This window comes from Erythrolamprus reginae, chromosome 7 (genome assembly GCF_031021105.1).
Source record: "Erythrolamprus reginae isolate rEryReg1 chromosome 7, rEryReg1.hap1, whole genome shotgun sequence".
Classification (NCBI taxonomy): Eukaryota; Metazoa; Chordata; class Lepidosauria; order Squamata; family Dipsadidae; genus Erythrolamprus; species Erythrolamprus reginae.
The window spans coordinates 68,168,954-68,193,731 of NC_091956.1; the positions used below are offsets into that span (position 1 = coordinate 68,168,954).

At 44.3% G+C, this 24,778-nt stretch overlaps 1 protein-coding gene across 1 annotated transcript in view; it reads right to left on the reverse strand.

Moving 5' to 3' along the window:
• Window positions 1-24,488, reverse strand: part of MGAT4D (MGAT4 family member D) — a 43,188-nt gene extending 18,700 nt beyond the window's left edge. The window contains exons 1-6 of the mRNA XM_070756642.1: window positions 24,398-24,488; window positions 20,343-20,483; window positions 18,263-18,396; window positions 13,724-13,770; window positions 10,865-10,978; window positions 5,874-5,949 (exon numbers count right to left, since the gene is read on the reverse strand). Coding sequence (XP_070612743.1) covers window positions 5,874-5,949; window positions 10,865-10,978; window positions 13,724-13,770; window positions 18,263-18,396; window positions 20,343-20,483; window positions 24,398-24,488 — 603 coding nt within the window. The remainder of the gene's footprint in view (window positions 1-5,873; window positions 5,950-10,864; window positions 10,979-13,723; window positions 13,771-18,262; window positions 18,397-20,342; window positions 20,484-24,397) is intronic.
• Between the last annotated feature and the right edge of the window lie 290 nt (window positions 24,489-24,778).

The window sequence follows — 24,778 nt, forward strand, 5'->3', positions numbered from 1 at the left end:
CTCTTTCCTTTCTCTCATACCCTCTTTCTATCCTTTCTATCTCTCACTCTTTCCTTCTCTCCCTCCCTTTCTCTCTTTCCTTTCTCTCATTCCCTCTTTCTATCCTTTCTATCTCTCACTCTTTCCTTCTCTCCCTCCCTTTCTCTCTCTTTCCTTTCTCTCATTCCCTCTTTCTATCCTTTCTATCTCTCACTCTTTCCTTCTCTCTCTCCCTTTCTCTCTCTTTCCTTTCTCTCATTCCCTCTTTCTATCCTTTCTATCTCTCACTCTTTCCTTCTCTCCCTTCCTTTCTCTCTTTCCTTTCTCTCATTCCCTCTTTCTATCCTTTCTATCTCTCACTCTTTCCTTCTCTCCCTCCCTTTCTCTCTCTTTCCTTTCTCTCATTCCCTCTTTCTATCCTTTCTATCTCTCACTCTTTCCTTCTCTCTCTCCCTTTCTCTCTCTTTCCTTTCTCTCATTCCCTCTTACTCTCTAGCCTTTCTATCTCTCACTCCTTTCTCTCCCTCCCTTTCTCTCTCTTTCCTTTCTCTCATTCACTCTTTGTCTCCTGGGGCTGCCTGCGCCTGCCCTGCACCCCCCACCGCGGAGGGAAAGCATTTGGTATCGGCACCGCCAACCCCCCCTCCACGAGCAGCAAAAGCCTAAGCGGCAGGGTGCGCCCTTTGCATTTCGGCATTGGCGCTCTCCCCTCCACGAGCAGCAAAAGCCTCAGCGATGGAGCAGAAAGGCAAACGACGCGATCAGTCGCTGAGGCTTTTGCTGCTCCTGGAGGAGAGAGCGCCAATGCCGAAATGCAAAGGGCGCACCCCGCCGCTTAGGCTTTTGCTGCTCCTGGAGGGGGGGAGGATTTAATCCTCCCCGCCCCCCCGGCAGCCAAACCTCGCTGAGGCTTTGGAGTTCGGGCGATCCGACGGAGTTCCTGCTCCCACCAACGCCCTGCAGCCGCGCCAGAGCCACCGCCACGAGAAAGCTTTCCAAGACCCATCAACGTCCCGCTGGAAGCTGCCCTCCCGCCAGCCGCGCCGCCCCGGAGCCCCGAAGGCTCGCAGCAGAGGGAGGCAAAGCGGCGCGCGGCAGCCACAACAAGCCCGCACTTGTTGCGCGATGGGAGCGCGAGGACGACCGCAGGCGCGACCCGGGCAGCCTTTCGACCGACTCGCTTTCGCCGCGCCCGGATAGCGGCGGCGTCTCCTGGGGCTGCCTGCGCCTGCCCTGCACCCCCCACCGCGGAGGGAAAGCATTGCCGAAATGCACCCCGCCGCTTAGGCTTTTGCTGCTCCTGGAGGGGGGGAGGATTTAATCCTCCCCGCCCCCCCGGCAGCCAAAGCTAGCTGTCAGCGGCGCCGCGGACCGGCTGAAAAACCCCAGCGGCCCGGTCCCGGTCCGCGGACCGGCGGTTGGGGACCTCTGGTTTAATAGACTACTAAATTGGCCATTCCCACCCAACCAGTCTGGTCCCCAAAGAGTCAGAGAGACCCTGAGTTGGCCTACTGTTTAAAAAGTTTGAGGATCCCTGCTCTATACCGTAGGCAAATCTCTTATTAGCTGTAACCCAACCTTGTTGCCAATATTATTCTACTTTCCCAAAATGTGTCCTGTTTATTTAACAAACCTCCTCTCTTTCAATATTTTCCAGTACAAGTTGTATTGAATGCTAGCAAGCCAATGCTTCTGTTATTTTTAACCACTTGATCAGCCCAATCTTGAATTACCATAGTATTTAAAACAAAGAATCCTGTGGCATACTAAAGCTAAACAAGTTTATTTTTTAACACCTAAGCTTTTGTGAATCACAGTCCAATGACTTGGATAGCCTCTAGGTCTTCATTGGTGCCATAATATCCTTTTAGCCCACATGTCCATCCTAAGGCTGGTGCTTCAAACAGTAACATGACTACCAGAGCTGGGTTGCTACCAGTGCAGTAGGCGACTGTATACTGGTAGTGGCCACCAGATTGCACAATTTACACACAACCACTCCGATGCCAGTCCTTCGGGTGCTGTCATCTTTTTTCTTTAATTTTGGGTATTTTTTGCTTCCTGCCCATGTGCAGAAGCAAAATCTGGCATGCGCAGAAGCAAAAAAAAATGCTGAAAACTCTTGTGCACATGTCCTCTCACAATATTTTAGTGCATTTTTACTTCCTGCACGAACAGGGAAGCAAAATTATGTTGGGGACCCATGCACATAATATATACACATGCAAGACTCTCCATGCTGAGTGCGCGCAGCACACTGGTGGCAGCACGTAAGAGCAGGGGTGGGCTGCTGCCCGGACGGGGGTGTGTGTGATGCAATGGGGTAGCAAAAATGGAGTTCCACCCCAGAGCACCTAATTTGCACTGAAAGATGTTGAAAGAAAATGTAGGGCGTCCTGCATAAGCCACGCCCACAGTGTGGTAGTAAAAAATTTGGTAGCCCTTCACTACGTAAGAGGAATCTGCCCCTGATGACCACCACTCTGAAAACAGAATAAAATGTGTTCGCTTGTGTTGTGGTTAGCTCTGGCCCTGCTCCTGCCCCAAGGACTGTGGATGTGGGGGAGACATCCAAATGCTGCAGGCCTCTTTTGCTCCCCCCCCCCGGTGGAATCTGCTGATGAAGGCTCCTCTGACCAAGAAGACATGAGTGACAGGGAGGAGGAGAGTGTGGCAGACAGTTCAGAAGGAGATCAAGTATCTCTCTCCTCTTTGGATTCAGCGCAAGAGTTAATGATACAACCACGCATGCGGAGAGCGATGTATAGGCAACAACAACTGAGAGATTATTATCAAAGAAAATGAGGCCACCTGTGGTTGGCTGGGGCTGTGGTAATTAGTGAGGCTGCTATAAATAGCAGCCTGTGGGTTTGGACATTGTGGAGGGTTATCTGATTGTTGTGTTTCATGACTGCTTTGCTGACTTCGACCTTTGTGTGCTGATTTTCCCCCCCTTTGAAACTAACCCAGAGCAAAGTGTGTTTCACTTTGTGAAAGAAGAAGGACTGTGAATTGCCTCACAGCTGCAAGCTAAGTATCACAGAACTGATAAGGGACTTGTACAAATTACCAATTTGTTTGGAGACGAGTGCTCTTTGCTATACCAAAAGAGTGCTGTGTTTATTTGCATTTTCGGTATAAAGAACATTATTTTGAATTTTCAAACGTGAGTGTGCCTGAAATTGTATCTGTGCATTTTTTGGGAGGATTCTACCAGAGAGCTCGACAGAACAGTTTGTAATACCCTGGCATTTTTAATTGAGCATTAACTGCACAAAGATAAACTTCTCATGAAACAGTGCGTCAAGTCCCTGACTGTTGGCTCACGTTCTGAATCAAGACACTAAAAGCTAATGAAGTTTTTAATGTTTTCATTCCCCTCCCTTGAGCATTGATAAGAAACACTTTCTGGGCCCTACTGAATCAGAGCTCATCAAAAATGCTTTCAGCTTTGAAATGCACAATTATCTCAGAATGAGCGAGGTCTGAAAGGAGACCGAGAAATAATTACATTTCATCTTAGGTGAGGAGGGATTTGGTTGCTTGTACTTAGGGCTCCGATACCCTCATTATTTATTCCTTAGCAGAGTCAAAGGTCTCTCAGAGGCCTCTGTGGACTCAAGAAAACATGAATGACTGCATGAGCTGAAGATATTGACACAAATTTCTCTAAACTACTGTCAATCTTGTATTGATTAATAACGCAATTGCCAGATTATTGTTTTTTTAAGGAAAAGAATAGCTTGCATGGGGGGGGGGAAGGCATAAGCAAATAGGTGGGTTAATTGCCTTAGATTATATATACAGTGATCCCTCGATTTTCGCGATCTCGTTCTTCGCGAAACGCTATATTGCGATTTTTCCACCCGATGACGTCACTCTCTTCCTTCCTTTCTCATCTTTCTTTCTCTCTCTCTTTCTCTATCTTGCTTCTTCCTCTCTCACACTCTCTTCCTCCCTCTCTCATCTCTTTCTTTCCTTCTCTCTCTTTCTCTATCTCTCCCCCTCTTGCTGGCGGGCGGCGGGCGGGCGGGCGAGCAGGGGCATCAGCGAGGAGCCGGGGTTTCCCCTTTGCGTGGGCGGTGGGGAAACCCGGATCTTCGTCTGCTCGCTGCTGCTGCGGCCGCCCAGCAGCTGATCTGCTCGGCGGCAGCAGCGAGCAGACGAAGATCCGGGTTTCCCCGCTGCCCACGCAAAGGGGAAAGCCCGATTCGGCTCCTCGCTGCCGCCGCCGAGCAGATCAGCTGCTGGGCGGCCGCAGCAGCAGCGAGCAGACGAAGATCCGGGTTTCCCCGCCGCCCACGCAAACTCCACCATCTGCGCATGCGCGGCCATGGAAAAAGGGCGCGCATGCGCAGATGGTGTTTTTACTTCCGCAACCCTACATCGCGAAAAATCGATTATCGCGAGGGGACTTGGAACGGAACCCTCGCGATAATCGAGGGATCACTGTATTACTACATGTCTATTTTTCTTCCTATGTATTTGTGTATTGGACAAGTGAATAAATAAATAAAATTGCTTCCTAGCACAACTAGAAGGAAAGGAAGAACCAGATATCTTCCCCTTTCTTCCCTGCCACCTATTAGAAAAGGATTCTCATTTATACATATATTCCAGTTTTAAAGACAATATAGCATGAGAATAAGTACCATTTAATCTCTCTTTGCATGTAAAGGAGAAAAAAATGACAAACTCACTGTCACTTGATTGGTTGTGTCTTTAAAAAAGGACGAAGATGCTAAATGTTATGGTGAACCTATGGCACGGGTACCGCAGGTGGCACACGGAGCCATATCTGCTGGCACGTGAGCTGTTGCCCTGGCTGAGCTCCAATGTGCATGTGTGTGCCGGCCAGCTGATTTTTGGCTCGCACAGAGGCTCTGGGAGGATGTTTTTGGCTTCCAGAGAGCCTCTGGGAGGGGGTGGTGGAGCATTTTTAGCCTCCCCAGCTCCAAGGAAGGCTTTGAAGCCTGGGGAGGACAAAACATCAGCCTACTGGGCCCACCAGAAGTTGGGAAACAGGCTGTTTCCGGCTTCCAGAGGACCTCCGGGGATGGGGGATGCTGTTTTTACCCTCCCCAGGCATTGAATTATGGGTGTGAGCACTTGCGCATGTGCGATGGAATGTGCACATACTCTTTCAGCACCCAAGGAAAAAAAGCTTTGCCATCACTGTTCTATCTTCTTCTTATTCTTCCTAGTGTATTTTCATAGATCCTGCGTCCGCTTTTTGGATCATTGAGCACCACTTTGCAAGGTCAGCTGCATCTCCAGGGCGCAGGTCCATGGCTTGCATATCTTTGTTTATATTATTATTATTATTATTATTATTATTATTATTATTATTATTATTATTATTATTATTATTATATTTGTATGCCGCCCCTCTCCGGAGACTCGGAGCGGCTCACTACAACAAAATACAGTACAGTACAAATCTAATGATTAAAAAAGCAGTTTAAAACCCATGAATATAAAAAACAGTCATACATCCCAGACAAACCATACATAAAATGGAAACGGCCCGAGGAAGTCAATTTCCCCACGCCTGACGGCAGAGGTGGGTTTTAAGGAGTTTGCGAAAGGCGAGGGGGTGGGGGCAATCCTGATTTCCAGGGGGAGTTGATTCCAGAGGGTGGGGCCGCCATAGAGAAGGCTCTTCCACTAGGGCCCACCAGACGACATTGTTTCATCGACGGGATCTGGAGAAGGCCAACTCTGTGGGACCTAATCGGTCGCTGATGTTGTCTTATGTTGTCTTGCCATCTGTTTTGGATGCCTGTGAGGTTACCGGCCACCCTAACCCTAACCGACACCTAAAGATTGTAGAATCCAGACACATAATCTTGCACAATTTAGACAGGATAACCATATATAGTCACGAAACACACCTGTAAATAATATGTTCCTTTTTGTTTGGCATACATCATTAAGAAACTATAATCCAAATTCTGTTTTGTTCTCCACCTAAACAAAACAAAAAAATCATGGAAAATTTAAAATGCAAATCTATTTTTATATTTTTCTTTTTGTATAGATAATTTTTTTGCTGAAACTCATTCAAATTATTTTGCAAGGTAGAATTCAGAATGGAAATTGCTGTCGTTATTTATAATTGGAAGAATATTTATGTAGAAAACAACTCTACTGATTATTCTGGATATTAAAAGCTTTGAGTAGTATCAAGAATTATATTTTCTCAATCTGAAATTATAAGCACTTTGATAGATTGGATCTATTCCTACCGGGCTTTGAATTTCAGAATGTAAATCCTTTATTCACCTGATATTATCTTTCAAGATTTTTCCATCATATTTGCCTAAAGTTTAATTTCTTCATTGATCTTCTCTGATACAGTGATCCCCCGCTCGTTGCGAGGGTTCCGTTCCAGGACCCCCCGCAACGAGCGGGATTTCGCGAAGTAGCGCTGCGGAAGTAAAAACACCATCTGCGCATGTGCAGATGGTGTTTTTACTTCCGCAGCGCTAGCGAGGAGCCGAAGATTGGGGGCGGCGCGTGTTTTTTAAAACGTCCCCGCCGACATGGGGGGCTCGCTAGCACCCCCCCGAACCCCCAACCCAGGTTTGGGGGGTGCTAGCGAGCCCCCCATGTCGGCGGGGACGTTTTAAAACACACGCGCCGCTTTCCAATGAGTCCCGAAGACAAACGGGGAAGTTTGACGTTTGTCTTCGGGACTCATTGGAAAGCGGCGCGTGTGTTTTAAAACGTCCCCGCCGACATGGGGGGCTCGCTAGCACCCCCCTGAACCCCCAACCCGGGTTTGGGGGTGTGCCAGCGAGCCCCCCATGTCGGCGGGGACGTTTTAAAACACCCGCGCGACTTTCCAATGAGTCCCGAAGACAAACGCGTTGTCTTCGGGACTCATTGGAAAGTCGCGCGGGTGTTTTAAAACGTCCCCGCCGACATGGGGGACTCGCTAGCACACCCCCGAACCCCCAACCCAGGTTTGGGGGTGTGCTAGCGAGCCCCCCATGTCGGCGGGGACGTTTTAAAACACCCCGCGCGACTTTCCAATGAGTCCCGAAGACAAACACGTTGTCTTCGGGACTCATTGGAAAGTCGCGCGGGTGTTTTTAAAACGTCCCCGCCGACATGGGGGACTCGCTAGCACACCCCCGAACCCCCAACCCGGGTTTGGGGGTGTGCTAGCGAGCCCCCCATGTCGGCGGGGACGTTTTAAAACAGCCGCGCTGCCCCCAATCTTCGGCTCCTCGCTAGCGGGCAGGCAGGCGGCTCCTTGCTACCGGGCAGGCAGGCGAGAGCTAGCGCCAGCGAATGGCTTGTCCGCGCTCGCTCTCGCCGCTTTGGAGCTGAGTCCTGAAGCGAATTCGCTTCAGGACTCAGCTCCAAAGCGGCGAGAATGAACGGTGTGGGCGGGCGAAGGGCGGGCGGCAGCGAGGAGTTTGCGTGGGCGGTGGGGAAACTCCTTGCTGATGCCCGCTGCTCGCCCTCCCGCCAGCAAGAGGGGGAAGACCCAGGGAAGCCGCCCAGCAGCTGATCTGCCGGGTGCCATCTACGCATGCGTGCCCATAGCAAAAAGGACACGCATGCGTAGATGGTGTTTTGACTTCCGGGTTGAAAAATCGCGAATTACCCTGTTCGCAATGGTCGGGGAAGCAATAACCGGGGGATCACTGTATATGGTTTGTGTACACAAAGTGAAATTGTGTAAAAAATACTGGAGGATTTCTTATTTTATGATAATAAATAAACCAGCTTTCTTTCTTATCTATGGTGTAGAAAATAGGTGGAAGAATTGAAGAGGTGAAGTGGTAGTCACTAATTCTTGTGCCAAATAAATTTTCTTGCACTGAAAACAAGGAACTAAAACAGAAACCTTCAAACTTAGAATTGATTGGTTGTGTCTTAAAAAAACGATGATGCTAAATATTTAAATCCAAGGACTAACGTACCGTATATAGTAACCAGAATTTCATCATGTTGTTCCAGAAAGATCTTCATATGTATGGCATCTTGTATCTGCTTGGAAATGCAGGCAACTGTCTGGTGTATGTGTCAGTTTTCCTGGAAAGCGCTAGTTTCCCCTTTAAAAGTTGCCTCAATATGACCCAGACTGTTAGTTGTGGTAATAATGCTTCTTATAGCTTTGATGACTGTACCCTTTCATAGAAAATAGGGACCTGCTAGCTCATGGGTCCTCAAACTATGGCCGAATGTGGCCCACCAAAGCCATTAATGTGGCCCATCCATATCTCCCTGCCCACCCTTCGCCTGAGCACAGGACATATCCCCCCAGAGATTAGAATTGCTCCCACCCTCCTTGCCTTTCGTAAGCTTCTTAAAACCCACCTCTGCTGCCAGGCATGGGGGAACTGAGATACTCTTTCTCCTTAGGCCTTTACAATTTTATCCATGGTATGTCTGTATGTATGTTTGGTTTTACAATAAGGGTTTTTAACTGTTTATAATGGATTGTCATATGCTGTTTACTACTGTTGTTAGCCGCCCCGAGTCTACGAAGAGGGGCGGCATACAAATCCAATCCAATCCAATCAAATATCTTCACGAGGCCTGTGGACTGGAACTTAAAGATAAGGCCAACAATTTTTGCCTGCCGAGACTTTCTGGAGGCAAGTGCACTAGAGTGCCTTCCGTCCCCTGTCCTATTGCTCTCCTATATCTCCTATACCTTTCTTCTATTCCTATATCACTTCTTCTATTCTTTCATTGATATGTTCTATTCCTATAACTTCTTTTCTATTATTTCTTAGATATATTTTACTATGAGTATCTCCTCTATAACCTTCATCATGTATTTTACTATAGTATGAATATAGATATATACCCACTAAAACCCTCATTGTGTATTGGACTAACTAACTAACTAACTAACTAACTAACTAACTAAATAAATAAATAAACAAACAAACAAAAAATGCGCTAGGAGTCCAGAAAATGGACAAAATTGGCCTCCCCATCCCCCGCTTCCAGAAGAAAAATAGATAGAGATATAGACCGAAAAGAGGGGAAAGAGAAAGAAAGAGAGAGAGAGAGACCCTCCGGAGGCCAGAAACCGCCCATTTGGAAGTTGGGAGATGGGTAATTTCTGGTCTCCAGAGCAGAAGGCCATTTTCACCCTCCCCAAGCTCCTAGGAAGGCTCTGAAACCTGAAGAGACCAAAAAACAGGCCAGCAAATGAAATGTTTCTGGCCTCTGGAGAACCTCTAGGAGATGGGGAAGGCCATTTTTGGTCCTCCCAGGTTCCTAGAGAGGCTCTGTAGCTTAGGCAGAGGACAAAAACGGGTCTCATCCACCCCCTCTGGAGACTTCTTGACTCCCTGTCGGCCCAAAAAGCCCAAAAATCAGATGGCCAGTGCACACTTGCGCGCCGGACCTGAGCTCGCATGCCCACCAATATGGTTCTGCCTGCCATTTGTGGCACACGTGCCTTAGATTTGCCATCATGGCACTAGTCTCCTAAACCAGTATTTCCCAACCTTGGCCACTTGAAGATATCTGGACTTCAACTCCCAGAATTCCCCAGCCAGCATTTGCTGGCTGGGGAATTCTGGGAGTTGAAGTCCAGATATCTTCAAGTAGCCAAGGTTGGTAAACACTGTCCTAGACAACTGAAAAAATGATCTAGTAAATAGAAAAGTCAGCCAAAAGAGTAACAACAGCAAATAAAACGCCTCCAGGAGCAAAACAAGTTTAATGTGTATGCATTGTTTAATGGACTATTAAATAGGACATGTCCACCTATCACACGATCTAGCCACACCCACCCAGCTGGTCTGGCCCACCAACAGTCTGAGGGACTGTGAATTGGCCCTTTGTTTAAAAAGTTTGAGGACCCCTGTGCTAGCTTATCAATATGAAGGAACAGGATTTTGAACTCCAACAGATTACGTATATACAAATAAATTACATCATAGAAACATAGAAGACTGATGGTAGTCTCCCCTTATACTAGTCTCTAGTCTCCCCTTATACTATTTCCTGTATTTTATCTTACAATGGATATACTGTATGTTTATCCCAGGGATGTTTAAATTCAGTTACTGTGGATTTACCAACCACGTCTGCTGGACATTTGTTCCAAGGATCTACTACTCTTTCAATGAAATAATGTTTTCTCATGTTGCTTTTGATCTTCCCCCCAACTAACTTCAGATTGTGTCCCCTTGTTCTTGTGTTCACGTTCCTATTAAAAACACTTCCCTCCTGAACCTTATTTAACCCTTTAACATATGTAAATGTTTCTATCATGTCCCCCCTTTTCCTTCTGTCCTCCAGGGGTCCCCAACAACTCATCTCTTGTAAACTAACTAAATCAGGACAAGAACTGGAATTAATTATTTAAAAATTATACAAATATAAATTTTCAAAACTGAGGTTATTCTAAAGCTGATTGTAATGAGTTCCTTTCAACATAGAAACATAGAAGATTGACGGCAGAAAAAGACCTCACGGTCCATCTAGTCTGCCCTTATACTATTTCTTGTATTTTATCTTAGGATGGATATATGTTTATCCCATGCACGTTTAAATTCAGTTACTGTGGATTTACCGACCACGTCTGCTGGAAGTTTGTTCCAAGCATCTACTACTCTTTCAGTAAAATAATATTTTCTCACATTACTTCTAATCTTTCCCCCAACCTCAGATTGTGCCCCTTTTCATTAATGTCTCTCTGCTTATATCTACCTTTTATTGGTAGCTGCTTTATGTGTTAATCAGAGGCAATAAACACATATTTCACTATTATGTTTTATTATAAAGTTATTGTATAACGATCATGTGCAACAATGGAGATCAAATTTTAAGAAATAAAACAATCCTAATTTAAAAATGCATAGGAAAATGCAATCCAAGGATCTTATCATCCCACCTTTCATACCTCACTCTTTCTTTTGAATCCCCAAATGTTTCCTTAAGATTGGAGAAGTCGGGGTAAAAGGATTCGTGGGGAGAAATAAGTTCCAGAGCACCAGAAAGAACTTCATTTGAAAAGCTGAGGAAAGAAAAGAACAATATTTTCTTCCAGTGAGTGTTCAATCAGGGTAATTAAAAGCACTTCAAATGACAGGACTTCAACAGAAGGTGGTGCCAAATGCCAATATGATATTTCAATATTTATATCTAATGACTTAAGGCTACATATCTGCAATGGTTGCTTTAATTCATTTTCTGCATGTGTGTATGTGTGATATAAACACACACCATATACATATACACAGATACACACAGAAAGACAGACAAACACACACACAGGAAGGAAGGAAGGAAGGAAGGAAAAATCAAGAAGGAAGGAAGAATCAAGGAAGGAAGGAAGAGAAAGAAAGAATCAAGGAAGGAGGAAAGAAAGAAAGAATCAAGGAAGGAAGGAAGGAAGGAAGGAAGGAAGAGAAAAAAAGAATCAAGGAAGAAAGAAAGAAAGAATCAAGGAAGGAAGAGAAAGAAAGAATCAAGGAAGGAAGGAAGGAAGAGAAAAAAAGAATCAAGGAAGGAAGAATAAGAAAGAATCAAGGAAGGAAGGAAGGAAGGAAGAATCAAGGAAGGAAGGAAGAATCAAGGAAGGAAGGAAAGAAGGAAGGAAGGAAGGAAGAATCAAGGAAGGAAGGAAGAATCAAGGAAGGAAGGAAGAATCAAGGAAGGAAGGAAGAGAAAGAAAGAATCAAGGAAGGAAGGAAGAAAGAAAGAATCAAGGAAGGAAGGAAGGAAGGATCAAGGAAGGAAGGAAGGAAGGAAGGAAGGAAGGAAGGAAGGAAGGAAGGAAGATCATCTCCCAACACTCAAATCAATAACAAAATGCCATGCAGTCCTACAATCATAATGTAAGGAACAGCTATCTGGAGACTATTGGGGAGGGGGAAATCTGCCACCCTCTCTTCATCACCAGAGTTGCCAAGGAAACAGGCTGCTCACTGGTTCTCTTGTCTTTGCTGTGGTTCTGAGTTTGCAATACAGTAGTCCCTCACCTGTCGCTGGTATTACGTTCCAGACCCGGCCGCGATAGGTGAAATCCGCAATGGGGAATTTATCGACTGATAGTACTTATTTAAGTATTTATATTGTAATTGTTTGGTAAGTTTTCATTGTTTTAAGTGTTTATAAACCCTTCCCACACAGTATTTATTTTAGATACAGTATTTAAATACAGTATTTACAATTTTAGATATATTTTTTTTGAAAAACCTGCCGATCGAGTTTGGCGGGCTGTTTAAATCTGCCGATCGACTTCCTCAGAAACCCGCGAACCAGCGAAGATCCGCAAATGATTTTTCTCATTAATATTTCTTGAAAACCTGCGATGAAGTGAAGCCGCAGTAGGTGAAGCGCGGTATAGCGAGGGACTACTGTACTTCCTCTGAAGTGCTGCAAACTTTTTACTACCACACTGTGGGCATAGCTTATTTTGTGGGTGTGGTTTGCTGGCCATGTGACTAGGTGGGAGAGGTTTGATGATCATGTGACTGGGAGTGACTTAAAGGTCATGTGACTGGCTTAAAGGTGGCCAACTTGACGTCACTCACATCAAGGGTTTGGGACAGGATTAGGGTTAGGGTGCCTGGCCTCTCCCCGCCTCAAAGAGATACTATTTCCCTATCTATTTACTATTACTGAACATCCAAAATATACTATTTAATTCTATGTATATATGCCATGTGTGTAAATACATATTACACAGAGGGACACAAAAGTATACATTATCTACTATACAAACTGTATGTGTATGTATACATACACACATAGCTCTTCTAAAATTATACTCATTCAACCTCATTTACTGCGATAGGAATACAAATCTAATAAATAATAATAAATAATAATAATAATAATTCCCAGAGCCCAGAAGGAGAAAAAAGAAAAAAATTCAACATTTTTCTACCGGTTCTGCGTACCTGACCGTACCTGTAGTAGCCCATCACTGCTCTTCCGGAAGCCTACAAGCTGCTTAACTCAATTTAGATTATGGACCTAAAGGCCTGCAGCTTCTACCATGTTACATAAAAGCAATTTGGCTCTTAGAATGAGGGAACTTTAAAGATAAGCATTGGAAAAGCTTAACAGATTAAACATTGAGAAAAACATTAGAAACATAGAAGACTGATGGCAGAAAAAGACCTCACGATTCATCTAGTCTGCCCTTATACTATTTTCTGTATTTTATCTTAGGATGGATATATGTTTATCCCAGGCATGTTTAAATTCAGTTACTGTGGATTTACCAACCACGTCTGCTGGAAGTTTGTTCCAAGGATCTACTACTCTTTCAGTAAAATAATATTTTCTCATATTGCTTTTGATCTTTCCCCCAACTAACTTCAGATTGTGACCCCTTGTTCTTGTGTTCACTTTCCTATTAAAAACACTTCCCTCCTGGACCTTATTTAACCCTTTAACCCTTAAATAAGGTCCAGGAGGGAAGTGTTTGGTAGCAGAATCAGTTACCTCAAGGAAGTCATATAGAGGGATGTTGTAGTTAATCCTACAGTGTGCAGACTTGATGACCTCTTGAGCTCTTATGATTCTGTGAATGAATCAGGTCTCTTCTACTATCTTAAATTAATTGATTTATGTATAATATGTGTGTTTGTGTATGAGCATGTATATATGCACATACTACACATACACTTTGTCTAGCATTTGTAATGTTTTAAATAAACATGCAATTAATTTCACATTACATAAAATTTAGTATTAGTGAATTTTTAAGCAATACGTATGACATATTTTCAGATTTTAAAATGTTTACCTTATTTTAATGTTCTCTGCAATGCTATTAACGTATGTTGAGTTCACCTAGAAAAAATAAAGAAAATTTCAGAACTGTTATTTTCTGAAAATCAATTTATTTATTCTTCACAGTGTCTTTGTACGTAAAAGATCCCATCTGGGTTGGTCACTGGGACCAGAGGTTTAGTCTTCCAAAGTTTTGGACTCATGCTATAGTTCATCCTCAGGGAATGTCTCTCTAGCAAAGTATGTCTAATTTTCCGTTATATTATGATTATGATTATTGTAAAATATAAAGTAGATAGTATTATAGCTTTAGATTATCTTCTTAGACTGAAATATTTGTTCAAAATTGACACATACTAAAGAAAGACAATACAGTGATCCCCCGGTTATTGCGTCCCCGACCATTGCGAACAGGGTAATTTGCGATTTTTCAACCCGGAAGTCAAAACACCATCTGCGCATGTGTGCCCTTTTTTTCTATGGGCACGCATGTGTAGATGGGGCCCGGCAGATCAGCTGCTGGGCGGCTTCCCTGGGTCTTCCCCCTCTTGCTGGCGGGAGGGCGAGCAGCGGGCATCAGCAAGGAGTTTCCCCACCGCCCACGCAAACTCCTCGCTGCCGCCCGCCCTTCGCCCGCCCACGCCGTTCATTCTCGCCGCTTTCGAGCTGAGTCCTGAAGCGAATTCGCTCCGGGACTCAGCTCGAAAGCGGCGACAGCCAGCGCGGAGAAGCCGTTCGCCGGCGCTGGCTGTCGGCGCTTTTGAGCTGAGTCCCGGAGCGAATTCGCTCCAGGACTCAGCTCGAAAGCGGCGACAGCCAGCGCGGAGAAGCCGTTCGCCGGCGCTGGCTGTCGGCGCTTTGGGGCTGAGTCCCGGAGCGAATTCGCTCCGGGACTCAGCTCGAAAGCGGCGACAGCCAGCGCGGAGAAGCCGTTCGCCGGCGCTGGCTGTCGGCGCTTTGGGGCTGAGTCCCGGAGCGAATTCGCTCCGGGACTCAGCTCGAAAGCGGCGACAGCCAGCGCGGAGAAGCCGTTCGCCGGCGCTGGCTGTCGGCGCTTTGGGGCTGAGTCCCGGAGCGAATTCGCTCCGGGACTCAGCTCGAAAGCGGCGACAGCCAGCGCGGAGAAGCCGTTCGCCGGCGCTGGCTGTCGGCGCTTTGGAGCTGAGTCCCGGAGCGAATTCGCTCCGGGACTCAGCTCGAAAGCGGCGACAGCCAGCGCGGAGAAGCCGTTCGCCGGCGCTGGCTGTCGGCGCTTTGGAGCTGAGTCCCGGAGCGAATTCGCTCCGGGACTCAGCTCGAAAGCGGCGACAGCCAGCGCGGAGAAGCCGTTCGCCGGCGCTGGCTGTCGGCGCTTTGGAGCTGAGTCCCGGAGCGAATTCGCTCCGGGACTCAGCTCGAAAGCGGCGACAGCCAGCGCGGAGAAGCCGTTCGCCGGCGCTGGCTGTCGGCGCTTTGGAGCTGAGTCCCGGAGCGAATTCGCTCCGGGACTCAGCTCGAAAGCGGCGACAGCCAGCGCGGAGAAGCCGTTCGCCGGCGCTGGCTGTCGGCGCTTTCGAGCTGAGTCCTGGAGCGAATTCGCTCCGGGACTCAGCTCCAAAGCGCCGACAGCCAGCGCGGAGAAGCCGTTCGCCGGCGCTGGCTGTCGGCGCTTTGGAGCTGAGTCCCGGAGCGAATTCGCTCCGGGACTCAGCTCCAAAGCGCCGACAGCCAGCGCGGCGCGGCTGTTTTAAAATGTCACCGCCGGCATGGGGGGCTTGCCAGCACCCCCCGGACCCCCAACCCGGGTTTGGGGGGCTGCTAGGAAGCCCCCCATGCCGGCGGCGACATTTTAAAACAGCCGCGCCGCCCCCAATCTTCGGCTCCTTGCTAGCGCTGCGGGAGTAAAAACACCATCTGCACATGTGCAGATGGTGTTTTTACTTCCGCAGCGCTACTTCGCGAAAACCCGCTCGTTGCGGGGGTCCTGGAACGGAACCCTCGCAACGAGCGGGGGATCACTGTATACAGTTGTTGAAATTCATTTTTTTTCATTAATCTACACTCAGTATTCCATAATGACAAAATGAAAACAGAATATTAGAAATGTCTATAAATCTATTAAAAAGAAAAAACTGAAATATTACATTGGCATAGGGATTCAGAACTTTTACTTAGTACAGTAATACCCCGTCTTACGAACCTAATTGGTTCCAGAGGGAGGTTCGTAAGACAAAAAGTTCGTAAGACGAAACATTGTTTCCCATAGGAAACAATGTAAAATCGATTAATCCGTGCAACGGAAAAGAAACCCCCCGCAAAAAACCGCCACCGCCCGCTGTCACGTTTTGAAACAGCCGGGGGTGCTTCCCAGTGTCCTCCTGAACCCGAACGCCAAACCCGAACTTCCGGGTTCGGCGTTCGAGAGGCCTCCAAGAAGCCCCCCGGCTGTTTTAAAAGGTGACAGCCGGGCAGCGGGGCTTCCCAGCGGCCTCCCGAACACCGAACCCAGAAGTTCTGCAAAAGTTCGGGTTCAGGAGGCCGCTGGGAATCCCTGCCGCCTGGCTGTCACCTTTTAAAACAGCCGGGGGGCTTCCCAGCATCCTCCTGAACCCGAACGCCAAACCCGAACTTCCGGGTTTGGCGTTCGGGAGGCCTCCAAGAAGCCCCCCGGCTGTTTTAAAAGGTGACAGCAGGGCGGCGGGGCTTCCCAGCGGTCTCCCGAACGCCGAACCCGGAAGTTCTGCAAAAGTTCGGGTTCAGGAGGCCGCTGGGAATCCCTGCCGCCTGGCTGTCACCTTTTAAAACAGCCGGGGGGCTTCCCAGCATCCTCCTGAACCCGAACGCCAAACCCGAACTTCCGGGTTTGGCGTTCGGGAGGCCTCCAAGAAGCCCCCCGGCTGTTTTAAAAGGTGACACCAGGGCGGTGGGGCTTCCCAGCGGTCTCCCGAACGCCGAACCCGGAAGTTCGGGTTTGGCGTTCGGGTTCAGGAGGCTGCTGGGAAGCCCCCCGGCTGTTTTAAAAGGTGACAGCCGGGCGGCAGGGCTTCCCAGCGGCCTCCCGAACCTGAACTTTTGCCGAACTTTTGACGGACTGTAATGAAATTTTATTAGTATAATTTTCATGTCATTTTAAACATTAAAAGATATATTATAAAATTTAAAAACTGCCTCTTATATGAATAATGTCATTGCTATAGCAGTTGCACTGGCAAATCTTCTGAAATTCTCTGCTACATAAAATTACAATTCATAATTATAAAATTATAAAATACATGTAGCATTGTCCATTACATAAAATTCAATATACTGTATGATATCAGATTATAATCCATGCATTCAACATTTTAAATAGAAATCCTGTATCTGCAGATGATGAATAGTTCAAAGCTGACAGTTCAGTTATGCATTTTTCAAAATCAAGAATTACATATGTGTGATAATTTTGAATATCATAATGTAATCTATAACAAAATATAAAAAGAGAGCCAGTTTGTATAGTGGTTAAAGCACCTACAGCTTTCTGTAGCGTGAAACTAGAAGACTGTGGATTTTAATTCCACTTTCCACTGTGTGACTTTCGGGCCAGACATTTCTCTCATCCATAGTGAAGAGACAATGCCAAATAACTTCTGAAATCTTTCCAAGAAAACATAGAAACATAGAAACATAGAAGATTGACGGCAGAAAAAGACCTCATGGTCCATCTAGTCTGCCCTTATACTATTTCCTGTATTTTATCTTAGGATGGATATATGTTTATCCCAGGCATGTTTAAATTCAGTTACTGTGGATTTACCAACCATTTCTGCTGGAAGTTTGTTCCAAATATCTACTACTCTTTCAGTAAAATAATATTTTCTCATGTTGCTGCTGATCTTTCCCCTAACTCACCTCAGATTGTACCCCTTGTTCTTGTGTTCACTTTCCTATTAAAAACACTTCCCTCCTGAACCTTATTTAACTCTTTAACATATTTAAATGTTTCGATCCTGTCCCCCCTTTCCCTTCTGCCCTCCAGACTATACAGATTGAGTTCATGAAGTCTTTCCTGATACGTTTTATGCTTAAGACCTTCCACCATTTTTGTAGCCTGTCTTTGGACCCGTTCAATTTTATCAATATCTTTTTTAGGCGAGGTCTCCAGAACTGAACACAGTATTCCAAATGTTTCTATTATTTCTATTTCTTCTATTTCTATTATTTCTATTTCTTCTATTTCTATTATTTCTATTTCTTCTATTTCTATTATTTCTATTTCTAATAATTCTAATTCTAATTCCACTCCTTTTCTATTCTGTTGAATCACTGAAAACTATAAGGAATTATGCAGGCAGTTACCAGGAATCAATGGTGACTCAAAGGCACACACACAAATGCACACAAAACATTAAGGGAGAGAAGTTCACAGCATTTATAAAAGGATCTTGAATATATGGGTGAAGAAAATGAATTTTAAAAATTCTTCCATAAGCTGTGATTAATATTCAGTTGCACAGTACTAATACAACAATGGATATAGATTACTATATTTCCTTTTTCGTTAGCTTAAATGAATCATCTCATTTGATCTTACCTCTGCTATAAGGACAATTATCACACATTTTTTCTTCTCATATTTAGACATTCCATTGAAAAGGGAATTCAACGTACTTATCAAATAACTTTCCTTTCTTCTTCGCACTGATGATATACCAATTACTAGGAATACTAACATACAGAAATTATTTCATTTTATATAATAGCAATATAGAAAATAAGCAACTGTCAAAAATAACAAAACTTATTATAACTTGGGAACTTATACAGTATTCCCTCAATTTTCGCGGGTTCAAACTTCGCGGAAAGTCTATACCACGGTTTTTCAAAAATATTAATTAAAAAATACTTTGCGGGGTTTTTTCCCTATACCATGTTTTTTCCTACCCGATGACGTCATATGTCATCGCCAAACTTCATCTGCCTTTAATAAAAAAATTTTAAAATAAACTTTAATAAATAAATATGGTGAGTAATAATCTGAAAGGGTAGCTAAGGGAATGGAAAATTGCAATTTAGGGGGTTTAATGTGTTAAGGGAAGGCTTGGGATACTGTTCATAGCCAAAAATAGTGTATTTACTTCCGCATCTCTACTTCGCGGAAATTCAACTTTCACGGGCGGTCTCGGAATGCATCCCCTGTGAAAAGTGAGGGAACACTGTATAGAAGTTTGTACAATACTTTTTTTGAAAAATACATGCAGGTAGTCCTCAACTTACAAAAGTTCATTTAGTGAATGCTCAAGGTTACAATGACCCTGAAAAAAATGGCTTATGACTATTTTTCACTTTTATGACTGTTGATGCATTTCCATGAACACGGGATCAAAAATCAGATCCTTGTCAGTCAACTCATATTTATGATAGTTATAGTGTCATGTGATCCCCTCACCTTTTGTGACCTTCTGACAAGCAAAGTCAGCGAGGAAGTCAGATTCATTTAATAATCATGTTACTAACTTAATAACGGTGATTCACTTAGCAACAGAAATTTTGAGATCAGATATAGTCATAAGTGGAGGACTATCTATAAAAAGAGGTGAATATAAAGTGTATACATATATAGTATCTTGGTTATTATTTCAATAATTCACAAATCATTTTCCATAGATCGTTCCTTGATTTTTTTTTCAATTTATAAGCTAAATATACCCAAGAAATCTTGTATTATTTTGGTGCCTTACAGATATTACTCTACCTACAAACTTTCAAGTTATAAACGTTCACCAATACAGAAAAACCTGTGCACAATTCAACTTAGAAGTTGCCAAAGTTAGGAGAAGGCAGGAAAGGATTAGTATGGTGCAGGATAAACTAATGCTTTCCCACCTTCTTCCAATTTTTATTCACAATTTCCACTTCCCGATCTGCACTCATACTGTTCATCATTAATTAAGTAAGGTAGGAGCTATATATTGTACAAGTTTTTAATGCTTGTTTGGACTTACCAACAAAAGGGACTCTCAGAGCCTTAACCTCTTTGTAAGTAGAGGAATATTTGTATTTTTAACTACCTGTTGTTGGTTCTGGAAGGTTTATCATTTCTTATAAACTTTAGCAGGATGTGTATCTTAATAGTATTATATTTCCACCATCCCAACAGAATACTGCAGCAGCTTTGTGCAAAGCTGTTGATAAAAATATGCTTTTATGGAAATTAATCTTTAGTAAACTAATAAGGTCTAATGCAGTGATGTGACCTGGAAGAAGTAGATCTTGTATGCTACTTAGTCAAATAGATTACCAAAAATTTGGGCAAAGATTCACGTTAAACTTTCACTTGATGTTAGTGAAATAACAATATAATAATAAGTTATCTAAGCAGTGCATCAAACAAAAAGGAAAATGTAACAGTCCAAGCTTATATTTTTTGTTTTCATTTTAATTTAGGATTTTAAGCAATTCTCTAATAAGGTTTCTTCATATAAGCAAATAAAAGCAACATATTTTCAGATGTATCATCTCTTTTGTTCACAGATTTGTTTTTATCAAAGATACACACACTGAAATTAATAATTTAAAGACAACACTTGTTTCCAGAAGCATTGGTGTGTGCATGATTATACAATTAATACACATGCAAAAACTTTCTCTTCTATATTCAATTTTATTCTTACCCCCAGTTCTGCTCTGCCCAGTTATGACTTTCGGGTAAATAGCATCTACATTTTTTTGGAGATGAGGCAAATAGTAGCAGATAGTTGCAGGATGGATTGAGAATTTGTTGCTCAAGTTCTGGACTTTCCACTCTATGTAATCTTTAGAAGAAAAAAGAAAAAGGAGTTACTGATAATTCAAACATAAACAATGAACTGTCCACTATATCAAGATGCCATTCTCAAAATGTGTTGATAAAAGTTCTGTAATATGATAATGTCAGACTAGATGGCCACTGAGGCCCCTTCCAACTCTATCATTCAACTGGTGTGTGTGTGTATGAAAGAGCAAACTGTCCCATTCTTTCCTTCCAAAAGTAGCATTTTGTAACAACCATTCTGATTGGATGGTGGTAAAGTGTCCCATGTGGCCAAAAGGCTGTGGCTGAATGTGGATTTTTGTGATGAAAGGGCTGGGGCCAATAGCTAGGGGCCTTTGGGCAAGGGAGAGAAGGCAGGGGCCGATCAGCTGCTGCGGAGGAAAGAGCTTCATCCAACTGGCGGAGGCAAAATGTCCTAAACCCTATAGGATAGTAGTAGTTTATTTAAACATAAGTAAAAAGTAATGATAAAGGAAGACAGTAGGACAGGGACGGTAGGCACAGTGGTGCACTTATGCATGCCCCTTACTCTACCCTAACCTCTTAGAAACAGGGAGAGGTCAACTGTAGACAATCTCAGATTAAAGTTTTTGGGGTTTAGGGAAGAAACCACAGAGTCAGGTAGTGCATTCCAAGCATCACTCTATTGCTTAAATCATATTTTCTGCAGTCGAGTTTAGAGCGGTTTACATTTACTTTGAATCTATTACATGCTTGTGCATGGTTGCAGTTGAAGGTGAAGTAGTCATTAACAGGAAGGAGTCTTCGGAGAGGGGCGGCATACAAATCTAGTAAATAATAATAATTAAAAAATAATAATTTTGGTATATGATTTTATGAACTACATTTAGATCAGATCAGAGGCGACGAAGTTGTAAATTGTCTAATCCTAGAATTTCAAGTCTGGTGGAATAAGTTATTTTATTGCAAGTAGAGGAGTGAAGGACTCTTCTTGTGAAATATTTCTGGACTCTCTCAATTGTATTAATGTCTGATACGCAACGTGGGTTCCAGCCAGATGAGCTATATTTTAGAATTTGTCTAACAAATGTTTTGTAAGCTCTGGTTAACAGTTTAATGTTGCCAGAGAAGAAGCTATGTAAGATTAGATTAGCAACTCTTAGTGCTTTTTTGGCAATGTTGTTACAGTGGGCTCTAGCACTTAGGTCATTGGATATGAGTACTCCAAAGTCTTTGACAGAGTGAGGATCGTCTACAAATTCATTTCCTCCAAGTTTGTATTTTGTACTCTGATTCTTTTTGCCAATGTGTAAGATAGAGCAATTGTTGTTTGAGATTTGAAATTGCCAGTTGTTTGACCGTTCTGCTACAATGGCCAAAATCTTTTTGAAGGGTAGCAGCATTGTTGGTGGTATTAAATAGTTTAACATCATCAGCAAAGAGAACACAGTTGCTTATAATATGATCGCGCAGATCGTTTATGTAGAGTATGAAGAGTGTTGATCCTACAACACTGCCTTGAGAGACACTGCTATTGACAGGAGCAGGATTTGATGTGGCACTTCCCATATCAATCTTCCCAATGTTACAATCACATTTAGCTATCAGGGTGCTGACTGCGATACAGACCACTCCTTGGTGTGCAGCAGAATAAAGCTGCAAACAAAGAGATTGCATCACTTGAAGAAGGAAAGACCAGTTGAAGCCCGAATTAGAAACATAGAAACATAGACGGTTGATGGCAGAAAAAGACCTCATGGTCCATCTAGTCTGCCCTTATACTATTTCCTGTATTTTATCTTAGGATGGATATATGTTTATCCCAGGCATGTTTAAATTCAGTTACTGTGGATTTACCAACCACGTCTGCTGGAAGTTTGTTCCAAGGATCTACTACTCTTTCAGTAAAATAATATTTTCTCATGTTGCCTTTGATCATTCCCCCAACTAACTTCAGATTGTGTCCCCTTGTTCCTGTGTTCACTTTCCTATTAAAAACACTTCCCTCCTGGACCTTATTTAACCCTTTAACATATTTAAATGTTTCGATCATGTCCCCCCTTTTCCTTCTGTCCTCCAGACTATACAGATTGAGTTCATGAAGTCTTTCCTGATACGTTTTATGCTTAAGACCTTCCACCATTCTTGTAGCCCGTCTTTGGACCCGTTCAATTTTGTCAATATCTTTTTGTAGGTGAGGTCTCCAGAACTGAACACAGTATTCCAAATGTGGTCTCACCAGTGCTCTATATAAGGGGATCACAATCTCCCTCTTCCTGCTTGTTATACCTCTAGCTATGCAGCCAAGCATCCTACTAGCTTTTCCTACCGCCCGACCACACTGCTCACCCATTTTGAGACTATCAGAAAATTAGCAATAAGAACATGATACACTTCAGAAATAGGCTGTGTTCCAAGCACAGAGCAAGCAGCGAAGTCAATTTTTAGTGCCATTTTCTAGAACTATTTTCTGAAAGAGCTTTACCATTATTATTATTATTATTATTATTATTATTATTATTATTATTATTATTTATTGGATTTGTATGCCGTCCCTCTCCGTAGACTCGGGGCGCGTAACAACAGTAGTACAAAACAGCATGTAAATCCAATACTAAAACAGCTAAAAAACCCTTATTTGTAAAACCAAACATCCATACAAACAAACATACCATGCATAAATTGTAAAGGCCTAGGGGGAAAGAACATCTCAGTTCCCCCATGCCTGACGACAGAGGTGGGTTTTAAGGAGTTTACGAAAGGCGAGGAGGGTGGGGGCAATTCTAATCTCTGGGGGGAGTTGGTTCCAGAGGGCCAGGGCCGCCACAGAGAAGACTCTTCCCCTGGGCCCCGCCAAATGACATTGTTTTGTTGACGGGACCCGGAGAAGGCTCACTCTGTGCGACCTAACCGGTCGCTGGGATTCGTGCGACAGAAGGCGGTCTCGTAGATACCCTGGTCCGGTGCCATGAAGGGCTTTATAGATGATGACCATACTTGGCAGTGAAAATATTTACTGACCCGTCGTATCCAGGACACAAACTGTTTCAAGCCCTACCCTCAAAACCTTGCTACAGAGCGCTGCACACCAAGACAACTAGATACAAGAAGTTTTTCCCCGAACATCACTCTGCTAGATAAATAATTCCCTCAACACTGTCAAGCTATTTACTAAGTCTGCACTATTATTACTACTAGTTTTTTCTCATCATTCCTATCACCCATTTCCTCCCACTTATGACTATATGACTGTAACTTGTTGCTTTTTATCAATATTGATTGTTTCCTCATTGCTTATTTGACCCCTATCACAATCATTAAATGTTGCACTTCATGATTCTTGACAAATGTATCTTTTTCTTTTATGGACACTGAGAGCATATGCACCAAGACAAATTCCTTGCGTGTCCAATCACACTATTCTATTCTATTCTACTCTACTCTACTCTATTCTATTCTTGGACGTTATTTAGATTTTAATGGGAAAGCTACTGAAGCTTGGATGCAAAAGTACCACAATTTGTACTTTCAAGTTCGCTGCGTGTGCCAGGGACAGAGTCCTACCGAGATGCAACTGCTTTGCTCTAACTTCAAGAAGCAAAGGTCGCTCTATAGAGATCAAGGCAAACAATAAAGGCAGAGCGCCCCCCGCCTCGAAAGAACCCAGATCCCGAAAGCTTAACCGGACAGAGAGCGCACGGTCGGCAGCGGCGCGCAACTTCATGAGTTGCTTGCCGAGAAATGGCACCGGTGGGAGTTGAAACTTGGCGCATCCTCTCTGTTGGTGCAAGAAATGTTCTCTCTGCCCTTTGAGAACCGAAAGTTGAGATCCTCTTGGAGTTATCTCCTCCAGCGGGCGTTGGTGGGGGGAGGAATAGGCGCAATGCCCGAGCGCAATTGGGAATGTTGTAACACAGCCGCCACCGCCGCCACCCCGGTTTTCGTTGCTCTCACCTTCAGTCCTGTGGAAGCTTATGTACCACGCCAAGGAGAAGACTGCGCTCAGGCAGACACACTTCAGGGCGCTTCTCACCCTGAGCCTCATCTCCCAGCCACCCTGGGAATTTCGCGGCTGACACGCGCAACAATGGCACGCCGTGACTTCTTTGTTGCCTCTTGGCAGCGCAGGAGCAAAGGAACGCGCGTCCTCGCGGCGGCTCCAAGATGCTCGACGGAGCCAGGGCGCCTTTTCCCCTGAGATTCTCTCCCACCCCCACCCCCGTCTTCTTATTGGATAGCCCGCCTCTAGATCGCGCAGGTGTGTTTCCTGGGATCACATTTCGCAGAACTCGTATCCTGAGTTTTGCAACCGCGGGATCCCAAAGTCCAAGTTGC